Below are 12,728 nucleotides of genomic sequence, written 5' to 3' on the forward strand. Positions count from 1 at the left end.
CAGACGTTTTCTTGGGATATTTAGCTATGTCCAAAATAGTCAATCTTCAACCGAGAAAGTGATAACATAGTAGCTCACTTGCTTTGCATTTGATCTATTTCCTCAGCCACTGAATTAATTATAACATGGAGATATTTGATTTAAAGAATTTAACCACTGAAAAATCACTTAAATGCTTTGTAAAGATGGCAAAGATTCAGTGGAATGTGCAGGTAAGATAGATTACGCCGCTGATTTTGATGGATGTGGATGATGGTAGCCCCTCACAAACTTCCTTGATAATCATCAGTGGAAGAATGAAAATGTTAGCAGATTTTTTAGTATCATAAATAACTACGGATTGTTTTGATGCAGGGAGGCGTTAGAGGAGTTTGCAGAGATGAAAGAAAGGGAAGAGAAGAAGGCCAACCTCGAAAGGGAAGAGAAGAAAAGAGATTACCAAGCCCGAAAGATGCATTACCTCCTCAGCACAAAGCAGGTTGGTGGACCTGTCCCTGACAGCTCCCGTAAACCACTTGGGCCCTTAGCCTGACAGAGATAAAGTAGCAGGCTGAATGGGACATGACTTGTTGAAAAGATATCACAAAGACACTACTTCGAGTTCAATTTCGTGCTTCTGTGTAGGTGTGCGCAGGCACCATGACTCGTCCGTGACAGCAGCTTCATAGAGGCAGCCGCTGTGACGCTGGCAGAAAGGTCCCAGTCAGCAGGGTGATGTGCCGCTGTGATAACACAACACCAAGGGCATAACCTCGCTTTTAAAACCCATTCTGAGTGGCTGATTGTTGTTTTGCGAATTGATCAAGAACTGAGAAGTTACGAAACTGAGGCAGCTTTCATGTTTTCTCTTTTCCTTGAGCTAATGTTGAGATTAAAACCCTTCTTGCACCCTTTCCAAATGTTGATGCAAGTTTCCAAGTAAAGCTTTGAAACAAAACTGCTTCAGAAATTACATCATCATATTGAGATATACAAATGTGGAATTTAGAATACTTAGAAGTATTTTCTTATAAATGGTAAAATTTTCTTGCCTTCGATCTCATCATAGTCGCTAAGAAAAAATACATTGCATGTAGAATATTCTGCTCACAAAGAAATACGGTGAAAAAAAAACAAAGGAGTTTGGGGGTTGGGATGTTCTGTTACTTGAGCTTTAGGCAGGAAACTAGCAATTTGTGGGTTTTTATTTCTTCTTATAGACGGTCAAGTACAGTGTCATGTTCCAGCCAGAGTCACACATTCAGATGTCTCAGACATGGGCAAGTCAAGTCCATGGTGGAGGCCGGTAGAGGGTACAATCTGGGACTGAATGTCATGCTTTGAGGCATCCAAATTCAAAAACATTAAGTCCTGGGGTGCCTGGGTGGCTCAGTGGGTTGAGTTTCCGACTTCGGCTCAGGTCATGATCTCACCGTTCCCTTGTTGGAGCCCCGCGTGGGGCTCTGTGCTGACAGCTCAGAGCCTGGAACCTGCTTCGGATTCTGTGTCTCCCTCTCTGTCTCGGCCCCTCTCCCACTCATGCTCTGTTTCTCTCTCTCTCTCTCAAAAATAAAATATTTAAACAACACCAACAACAACATTAAGTCCTGGACTGGTCATGTACATTCAGAACAGAGAACTGCACTTCTAGCCTCTATCTGGTGGTCTCTAATTAGCAGTACTTTTCAGTAATGATGACTGTCTTTATATTTACTTGGATTTGTATAGCTGAGTTATCTTCATTTAACAGATAAGAAAACTGAAACTCAGAGACAATGATGTGACTGGTTCAGAGACACAAAAAGACACCTCAAACTGAGGTCTTCAGACTCTAAATACCTAGGCAATAAAGATAATTAAAAAAAAAATAAAAAGTCAAGGTATTTTCAGTTTTGATTATAAATCCGTAACAATGAAAAAAAATTTTTTTTTTTTAATTTTTTTTTTTTCAACGTTTATTTATTTTTGGGACAGAGAGAGACAGAGCATGAACGGGGGAGGGACAGAGAGAGAGGGAGACACAGAATCGGAAACAGGCTCCAGGCTCTGAGCCATCAGCCCAGAGCCCGACGCGGGGCTCGAACTCACAGACCGTGAGATCGTGACCTGGCTGAAGTCGGACGCTCAACCGACTGCGCCACCCAGGCACCCCAACAATGAAAAATTTTATCTGTTTGATTAGTGGGCTACATGTTTTTAAAATGTAGACTCACAAATCACAAATTCTTTTTTTTTACCTTTAGTTATTAGTAATTTCAATTTTGATGAAACTAAGGGAGTTATAAATATATACTTTAATTCTTGAAACCTGATAATAATTATTGGGTACAGTTGTTTATTTTGATAACTCTGAACCCCTTTTATGCTTTGAATCTTTCTTAATCTGAGGTCTAATTGTGTTGTTTATACTTACAACAGGTAGTGTAATAGCAGAAATAATTTTTTAAATGGTAAAATCAGATTTAATGGAAACATTTGTTAATTCTCTTTTATCTAGGGTTACTTAGATATCGAGTACATAGTGGAATATTTTACGAAGTCCATAAAGACTTAGTTGTTTTACTAACAAAAATAATAAAGCAAATATCCATGGAGTACTTACCATGTACCAGAGAGTATGGTTGATACTTTATATGCATTATTTCTTTAACGATTTTGATTTCATTTCACTTTTAAAATTAAGCACCTGGTTTAACAAATTATTTCAGAAACTTGACCATGTGACTTGCCTCCTGGACCTTAATGAATTTTTAATATTACGATTGTGTTTTAAGTATATTTATGTTGTTAAATGCAAACTGTCAGTGCTCTAGCTAATTTTTCTTCTTGTTTATATCTTGCGGAGTGCTGGTAATAGCTACGTATATAAACTTTAGTTTAATGATCCCTTGTCTCCCGAACTCTTAGCATCCAATAGAATGATTTTTTTTTTTTTTCAGGCACTGTGGTACAGTAGAAAGAGTATGGGTATTGACATTAGTCTCCAAACTCTCCTACTTAGGGTAAGATATTAGGAGATTACCTGGAATTGTCTGTTTCACTCTGCACTTTGAAAGAACATTATGAGGATTGAATGTAACATATTTAAACTACTACCTGGTCCTTAAAGATCATTCAGTAAATGGTAATGATCATATTATTGGAATTTAACCTATGGAGGATAAACAAAGTGTCTACACTTTGATTTTCGTCTGTCTTTGCTAGCTGTCCGAAGCATTCATGTTGTCATTTCTTTGCTTTCCTTTCCTTTAGTTATTCATAAAAATTATTAGAAATATTTATAATGCTCTTCCCCCAATATCCCCTTCCTGCATTTTACATCTTAACCTAAATAAAGATATGCAACACTAACATTAATAAATATATTGAATATAAACCTTAACTTTAAAGTCCATCAATTATTTCAAATGACATATTTTTGAGTATCTATAATCTATCTGACTAGGACATATAAATGTATACTGTATGATCCTTAACCACAAAGGGCATTCACTCTGATTTCAGTCCAATGCCAAATAAACTTTTTTACTAGAAAGAAATAGACACCTTTCAATTACAGCTTATATAGGTATTCACATTGAATTTAACAACCATTTATATTTATCATTTTGCTGATTCCATTTAACAAAAATCTTTATTTTCCCTAAACCAAGGAAGGATTAGAGAATGAAAGACACATGTTTCAATGTAAGTATTATTATTGATTTTCTCAGCATGACTTGGCTATTGGGGAGAAATTAAGCTGCAAATTTTAAAACATCTCTGAGATGTTTACAGCTTAATTGCATTGCTTACTTTAAGAGTTTTGATTTCAAATTGTATTAAATTCACATTTAAGTCCAAAATAAAAGCCAAATACGAATTGGGTATTTTTAAAGGCTTGTGTTAGTATTAACTCTTAACTTGCGTAGTTATTTGAAAATTTGCTGAATAAATATTCAAGTGTAAATAATTTTTTAAACAAAGTATCTCAGAACAGGAAAAGTTTTGCAGATGTATTTAAAAGGAATAATGCTAGTCTTTTTGGAACTATTTTATTAGTGATTTCAATAATTAAGGAGTGATTTATAATGATATATAATGATAGTTTGTAGAATACTAATTTTTGAATTAAATTTTCATAGGCCTGATGTAGCTTCACTTAGATGAGTAGAAATAAAACATTAATTCAGACAAAGAATGTTTTAGAAAAGGAAAGGAATTTTCTAAGCCAAAATTGTATTTGTGAATTCATATGTAGATAATAAATGAAGTCATGTGTTATTTAATATATTAATAGTTTGGGGGACTATTATGCTGATACATTCATACTGATAACCTAGTTTCAAAGTCAATGTTAGTGTAAATCTAATGCATATGTTAAAATAGTTCTAAAATCTATCTTGATTTTAACTGATATTAAGTATCTCATCTTTATGCAAGCAAATATGTTAGCACTAATAGGAATTACACAAGTAAATAACTAATATTGCAATGAGTGAATTAATAGACCCCTCAGGGTTTTATTAATTAAAAAGTTCAAGTCATATTAAAGCACCTTTTGTATATGTTTATTTCAATCAGAAAGCTGAACATGGTAACTTATTTGCATAAATAATCAATCACCATTTACTAGTAGTAATAAGGTTAATTTGTTGCTACAGACATAATAGGATTAGTCAATTATATTTTCCAGAAAGTACTGTTTGTTATGCACCCCATCACCTGTAAAACAGGATTGGGTTTAGCGCCCTTATTAAATGAACACATCAAAAAAATCTTTGTCCCTGTAAAAGTTTTATAAAAAGAAAGCTAATTTCAGTTGATTTGAATAAGTAAAATGCAAACATTGCTTCCATTTGTAAATTTAATTTATCTTTCTGCAAAGATTGATTATTTAATAAAGTTATTTATTTTGATTCAGTAACCAGTCAAGCTGAATCTAACACATACAGGACATATTTCCTTTGAAGAAAATCTCATTTGCAGATTTGTTTTATTCCAAATAAACTGACTTTCATTCCCTGTCCTTGTTCTTGGGTAATAAATTATGTTGTCTGCTCCACCTACTGGTGGATACATGCAAAGGCCTATTGTTGGATTCATTAGAAGATACTGCCTCTAAAATGTTGCCGGAATTTTTATGGATCCTGCCCGGGAGAACAGCAGAGTTACAGATACAAATAGAAAACTCAAGATCCACATCATAAACAGTTAATATTTCAAAATATAGGATATTGTATACAGTTATATACATTGTTTCCTGATCAGTGAAAAATATAACCCTGTTTTTTATTTCAATATGCTCATGGAAAAGGATAGGTACAAAATATATTCGTGATTAAGTATGTTATAACTATATGTGTTTTATTTTATAACAATGGTTTTTAATAGTTTATACATATTCAAGTTAAAACTAAAATGAAAGTTTATTAATTAAATAGAGTTTGCACACATTTTACAGAAGTAATTTTCATGTCATCATTTATATAGTAGGTTTTCAATGTTTTTTCTTTAATGGGTAGTGAAAATTTTTAAATGGACACTGAGGTAATGATTTTCAGTTATTTAGGATTCTTTAAAAAGACCCCATGCCCCAATGAATATTAATAGACCATTCTCTTTAATTACTTTATTTTTTGAGAGAAAGAAATGATTTCAGCAACTTATTTTACAAAATGTTGTCAAATCATATGTGTACACAAAAGAAAAATAGCTTAATTTTACAAACTTAATGTAACAAAAATTAATTGATACCCTGTTGATATGGATAACATACTGGTATGGATAGCATGTTTATAAGACAAATCTTATAAGGTGAAAAAACTGTTAAGAAATATAGTAAATCTTTGAAGTTATTTATTACTTTCAACTCTAGCCCCCCAGCGTCATAAATGGGGAGCTTCTGTGCCCTACATGTATTAAATACTTAATATGGGGCGCCTGGGTGGCTCAGCTGGTTAAGCGGCCGACTTCGGCTCAGGTCATGATCTCGCGGTCCGTGAGTTCGAGCCCCGCATCGGGCTCTGTGCTGACAGCTCAGGGCCTGGAGCCTGTTTCAGATTCTGTGTCTCACTCTCTCTCTGCCCCTCCCGTGTTCATGCTCTGTCTCTCTCTGTCTCAAAAATAAATAAACGTTAAAAAAAATTTTTTTTTTAAATAAAAAAAATAAATAATATGTAATTGCTCACATAAAAAAAAATCTTTATTTGTCAGAGAGAGCATGAGTAGGGTGAGGGGCAGAGAGAGGTGGAGAGGGAGGGAGCATCCCAAGCAGGCTCTGCACTGTCACCCCTCCCCGCCCCCGCCACCCTGTGCTGCCCCTGCCCACGGGCTCGCTCTCAACCATGAGATCATGACCTGAGCCAAAATCAAGAGTCGGACGCTTACCAGACTGAGCCACCCAGGAATCCAGTAATTGCTCACTTTTAATTTGAAGTGATGAAGTAACAGAAGAATGGCAGCCTGCCAGCGTGTACCTGTGCACATGCACGTGTGTGTGTGAGTGTGTGTGTGTGAGTGTGTGAGTGTGTGTGTGTGTGTGTGTGTGTGTCTGTGAGAGAGAGAGAGAGAGAGAGAGAGAGAGAGATGTCTTTGTGTATATGGTGTATTCGGAAAGCATCTTTGGAGAGCCTTCCCAGAAGACATTTTCCGTAGTCAGTGGTATACCACAGCCGTGGTGGGGAAACTCCAGTGTGGTGTTGACTGCATTGCTGTAATGACTCTCTGGAGTACACTTTTACAGCTTTTGATCTTTGTCTGAAAACTACTGCTTTGACTTCAAAATAGTAATTTTGTTCCTGTCTCGCTTCTAAGCTGGACCTCCCCTCTCTCTTTTTCCCTTCCACCATCCTATCCCTCACCTCTGCATTTCCATGATGTACATACAAAAGGATGCACGCCTTGATATGTGTGGCTTTAATAGTACCCGCTAGAGTGAGTCTTACATGTACGATCTTCATGGTTTGATGCAACTTGATTTGCGGCATTCGCATGATTCCTTGGTTCTTCTTTTTAGCTTTTTTTTTCTTTATGCGTTTTTTTTTTCTTTATTTGTCCAAATCAGTCTTTATTTTGATCGATGATCTAAACTATTCCTAGTCACCCCAATTTTTTAAATCTTTGTCTCTTTTTCATTTATTTTGTACAATCACCAACTTCTTTCCATTTATTCTTCCTGGTATGTTTTAAATAAATTCCATCGTGTCCATTTCCTGAACCCTGGACAATGGTAATAATCTCTGAAATGATTTTCTTTTTGTTCATTCTTTTCCTCTCTGTCCCAGTATACTACCATCAGATAAATTCTGCTAAAATGGTATTTTTTTTATGTCATGTCTCTTTGCAGTTTGAAAACCTCCAAAGATTCTGTTGTCTGTAGGATAAAATCCAAAGTTTTCAGCATAAGCCTTTAAAACTCTGAAGAATCTGACTCTACCCTGCCTATTTAGCCTTATCTTCCTTTCCTTCTCAGGATGAGCGTCCTGATACAGTCTGACTTTATACCCTAGAAACATTCATCATAAGGATCTCTTTATGAGATAGGTGATTTCTTGCGGCTTGTCATATTCCGGAAATTCAGAAGCTTCCCTATTACCACCCCCAACTCCCCAAAAAGAATCAACATCTCACATACTTTCCGCTAACACTTGGATTTTGCCATTATTTTATCATTAAAAATACATTTCTTTTCCCTTATTAAATTAAAATACTTCCAAGAAGGAGACAGCTGTTGAGGTGTCTTATTAGTATAGCTTGGTGACAATAACCGGGACTAGATTATCATAAGAGGAGGGAAGAAAAGTATGTCCAGTGCCTGGAATATGAAGACCAAAATGGGCATAAGGTTGGTAACGAAGAGACCTAGAGATGCTAAGGTATATGATGACTCCATGGACTTTCTGGGGAGAAAAATCTGTATTTAAGGCACTGAAAAGAAAATTAGCACACATAAAAGAAACTTAACAATTTTGCCATTTTGTTTAGCATCACTGCTCTTTAGTGTCCCTAGTTAACTATTTCATTCTAGATACCTCTTCTTTCTTTCTTACATCACACAGCATTCTCAACAATGAATTCTTAATTCTTAAATTATTCATCCCTAGTTTTGACACATTTCTATTGGAGTTGAAAAGGTCTGGCAGTAAAAGTGAGAATGAGGGAAGTATGGAGTAGTACACTCATAAGTCTTACATGAAGGATCTGATTTTGATTTTTTTGTTTTGCAAACTTCCCAGTAGTTTGTATGTTTCCATGGAGAAAAATATAAAAATAGGAACTCACACTGACAGAGGACAGGACCTTTCACTGCAATATACTAGAGCAGCATGGAGTCTTTATAGATTAGTTTTCTAGCTCTTTCTGTTAACAGATTAAAGAAAGTTGGTCTAGAAGATGAAGCAACTTGCTCAAGGTTATGTAGTATTTTATTTAAACTCTGATGTTGGGGCATCCTCAGTACAGTACAGCCACAGTGAAAATTGAGTTCGTGGTTCTACGTCTGTGTCTATATGTGATTCACGTAAGTAAACTCTACTTGGAATTCTACCCTAGGTTTATGACTGTCTCTTTATCCCTCAAAACACTAGCATTCTGAGTGTACATTTTCCTTGAGTTACCCTCAATTCATTGAACTCTCTTTTTACCCTTTCTCTGAAATGTTTTAGTACTTAGAAGAAAATTGATTTGAATGAGTTTACGGACAAAGAGAAAAGCTAGGGCCTGCATATCAAAGATTGAAAGAAGCAAGCGAGAACATAATATAGATTTCTCTGGCGCCTTTCTGTGAACAGCTCAAAGCACTTTTATTATATTTATCCCCACAATATTGTATGAAAGTAGCAATTATCATTCTGGTGACTAAAAGACTATTGTTTGGTAGTCATTTTTCCTCTAGACACTTGGCAGATTTATTCTTTCAAGAAGACTATGTAGTGAATAAAGATCTGACCCGACGGTCTTTGGATCCATAGTTTAAGAGGCAGGTCCTCAAGTTTGGTCATTTGCTCTTGGTCCCAAGTGAACCGTCCACATCACAAAACCATCACATAATTTGTTGCTATTGGCAGTTCTCTCTTCAGAAAAGGCCAAGGACTGAACTAGCATGGCGAATGAATTAGCTATTAACTTTTACATTTTATTTCCTCCCTCTTTAACATTATCGTTTTTATTATCCTGTAATGTATGAAAGAGATAAGATTATTGTCCATTGTCAGTACTCTTTGAAGAGACAAAGCAAGTGGTTAAAAAAAAAAACTGTGTCCCCAAATAAGTGTGTGCCCCTACTCTTCTCCCTGCCACCGTTCAGCCACTGTGCATCTAAGAAATGGAGACAAAAATAAAAATAAAAATTAATGTAAAGTGAGACCACTCAGTTAGAAAAGTGCCTCTGCTACTCTTCTTATATGTATTTTCCTCTTTCCAGCATGCTACATTCTAAAACTTATTTTCAAAAATATTCTTTAGCAAAAGACACTGTATACCCCTCCTGTGCATGTGACCAGGGGCAGATTCATGTGCTGTGGGGCCTGAAGCTTATAAGATGTTGGGATCTACCTTGAAACAAGAAGTGTACAAAGTTACAAAATACAGGAGGATGAATATTTTTTATGATGAGTGAATATTTCAAGCACATTTCAAAGTTTAACATCTGAGAATACCTCACAACTCAAAATCTAAATATTGTAGTCGTTGTATTAACCACTTGATAGCTCTCTAATATTTGCTCACCATATTTTGGTTTCATACTCTTTGATTGCTTCTTTACTTGACAGTGACTTTGTTATATTCTGTAGTGAGTAAAGGAAATTTACTCATTCCCTTTTGTAGGAACACTGATCTAAAGTTTTTATTACTATAAGAAGGTAAATGATGTGTTTCCATTTGCATATGCTGCATTATTGAGTGTATATTTTTAAATGTTTATTTATTTATTTTTGAGAGAGAGAGAGCAAGTTGGGGGGGGGGGGACATTGCAGAGAGAGAGAGAAAATCTCAGCCAGGCTCCACACTGTCAGCACAGAGCCCAATGCGGGGCTCGAACCCACAAACCGTGAAATTATGACCTGAGCTAAAATCAAGAGTAGGATGCTTAACCATCTGAGCCACCCATGTGCCTCTATTGAGTATATTTTTGAAAGGAGAGATCTTCTGTTTTGTATAGGAAATGATGAGAATCAAATTCTCCATTTGAGAAAAACCCACTTCTCTTCCATTAACCACATACTTCGGCTCCAGACCCTGCCTCTATTTCTCCCTTCCTTCCTCCCCCTTCCTCTCCTTCCTCTCTTCCTTCCTTCCTTCTTTCCTTCCTTTTTTCCTCCTTCCTTCCTTCTTTCCTTCCTTCTCTCCTTCCTTCCTTACTTTCTTCCTTCCTTCCCTTCTGTTGTTATTATTGTTGTTTTGTTTTTCTGGGTTTTTTTTCAAGCTTTTATTTAAATTCTAGTTAGCTACCATATAGTGTAATACTGTTTCAGGAATAGAATTTAGTAATTCATCGCTTACGTATAACACCCAGTGCTCCTCCCAACAAGGGCCCTCCTTAATGTCTGTCACCCATTTAGCCCATCTCTCACCCCCCTCCTCCATCAACCCTCAGTTTTTTCTATATAGTTAAGTGTCTTATGGTTTGCCTCCTTTCTCTTTTTCCCCCTTCCTCTATGTTCATCTGTTTTGTTTCTTAAATTCCACATATGAGTGAAATCATATGGTATTTGTCTTTGACTAACTTAATGCACTGTAGGTCAACCCATGTTGTTGCAAATGGGAGGATTTCATTCTTTTTGATGGCTGAGTAATATTCCATTGTATATGTATGTCATGTCTTCTTTATCCATTAATAAGTTGGTGGGGATTTGGGCTCTTTCCATAATTTGGCTGTTGTTGATACCGCTGCTGTAAACATCAGGGTGCATGTCAGGCCAGACACGTTAGGGTGTTCATACTGCTGTGTAGTCTCTGGTCCTGTACCTTTTTTCATGATGCAGGTGAGTCTGCCCAGTGGTTTCAGGAATATTCCTGAAAGTTATTCTTACATTGGGATTCCTAAAAAAAAAAAATAAAAAAAATAAAAATAATATACTTGGAAGTAACAGGAAAAAAACCATAAATATATCCAGCAAAACCTAAATTAAATATATACCCACCTTAGTTTTTTTCTTGCTCAGTCTCCAGCATGCCCATAGCCACTCTTGTGCCACCCAACCCAGGTGTGATAGAGGGTAAGTCAGAGTATAAGAAACAGTGGAATGAACTTATACTTTACTTTCACAGACTTTACAACAAAACATAACCAGGTGAGCACATTGCCAGGCTCCCTCCTTCTGTCTTGTAAAGAGCCTGTGAAAATGAGGGCCCCAGAAATTAAGCTGAATCAACTTAACTGTTACTTCACCTCTAGTTGGACTATATTTTTGTACTGTGTTAAACTTGCTCAAATAAGTTTTAACTTTTAATTTAATTTTATTTTATATAAATAATCATCTGCATATCAGATTTCTAATTTAGCATTCAGACATTTCAAAGAACACTATTATTTTAATCCTGCCCATAAATTTGAGGCACCTGATTTTCTTTCGTTCTCTATTTATTATGTGTTTTTTGGACATCAAACTCAGGGTCTGTTTATTTCCATCCAGTGACTGGGCAAATTTTTAACATATTAGCTATGGAGTAGAGAGAGTTCTACTCCCAATCCTAGGTATTAAAAAATAATCTATATATACACACCTATGTATATATGTGTGTTATATAGACATCTGTGTATATACATACACAAATACAGGTTTGTATATAATTTCAAATCTTTAATAGGAAATTCAAAAGTCAGAAAAGAATTAGAAAACATTTGTAACAAAAGTATTTCCCATTTCCTATTTTAATGTAAAATGTTCCTTTACTTACCTTTTATACTCTGGCACACCATATTTTAAATTGTATGCAAACATTTTGCACAGTTAACTGGTGTATGCTTATTTCTATTGCTTTCATATTAAATTAATGTTGTTGGTAAGTTAATTACAATCACTTTTTTCAACTTCTTCACTGATTAAAAAAGACTGAGTTTTTCTGGTTCCTTTTGCTATCGCTACTATAATACCATGAAATCTAAAACTTAGAAATACAAGGAAGGTATACCATGGCTTTAACTAGATCTAATAAGGTTATAATAGTTTGATAGATTTGAGGATTTACTCCTATTATTAGTATGACTATTTTTCTTAAGTTTCTTAAGAAACTTCAGAAATATTTTAGAATGAGACCAATTGGAAGTTAGATTCTGTTATAATGGATAAATAATGAAGAGGTAGATTTTGTCGCTGTTCGTCAGCTCATGATTTATCTTAGCTCTCCTGCAAGTCCAAAAGAATAGCTTCGTATCGATAAGCCCTGCTCTCCCTACACTCTTGACATTGAATTCACTCTTCTGGATTGGAAAACTTTAGAAATATTTCAGCTGAATATCTAGTAACCAAATTTTAAATTCTCAGGCTTTGGATTACTCCATCTTCTTTCTTCCCTTCTTCTTCCTTTAATCTTTATATCTCCTTCCCCAGCCCTGTACCCTACAGTCGAAAACATTCCTTTGTATTAAAACTAGGGACGTAAGGAGAGAGTTTATATTGTCAAATGTTTTCTTAAAATGAACTCTTAACTAAGTCAGTGGTCAAAATTCTCAAACATTGACTAATGTAGCTTATTTGATCATTAATGTCACTATTAAAAACATGAGTATTTCTTAACATTGGAGTGTAAATTAAGATATAATCCAA

At 35.4% G+C, this 12,728-nt stretch overlaps 1 protein-coding gene across 5 annotated transcripts in view; it reads left to right on the forward strand.

Moving 5' to 3' along the window:
• The window catches only part of SPATA17 (spermatogenesis associated 17), a 197,907-nt gene that overhangs the window by 76,726 nt on the left and 108,453 nt on the right, over positions 1-12,728 (forward strand). For 4 of the 5 annotated variants that reach the window (XR_006214212.1, XM_042976891.1, XM_042976890.1 and 1 more), the window contains 2 exons: positions 355-478; positions 2,919-2,981. Coding sequence is in view for 4 of the 5 variants with exons in the window: in XM_042976891.1 (XP_042832825.1) it covers positions 355-478; positions 2,919-2,981 (187 nt within the window). In the remaining variant the exon portion in view is untranslated. The remainder of the gene's footprint in view (positions 1-354; positions 479-2,918; positions 2,982-12,728) is intronic. The other variant, XM_007072820.3, reaches the window with a different exon arrangement.

The sequence above is a fragment of the Panthera tigris genome, chromosome F3 (assembly GCF_018350195.1).
Source record: "Panthera tigris isolate Pti1 chromosome F3, P.tigris_Pti1_mat1.1, whole genome shotgun sequence".
Classification (NCBI taxonomy): Eukaryota; Metazoa; Chordata; class Mammalia; order Carnivora; family Felidae; genus Panthera; species Panthera tigris.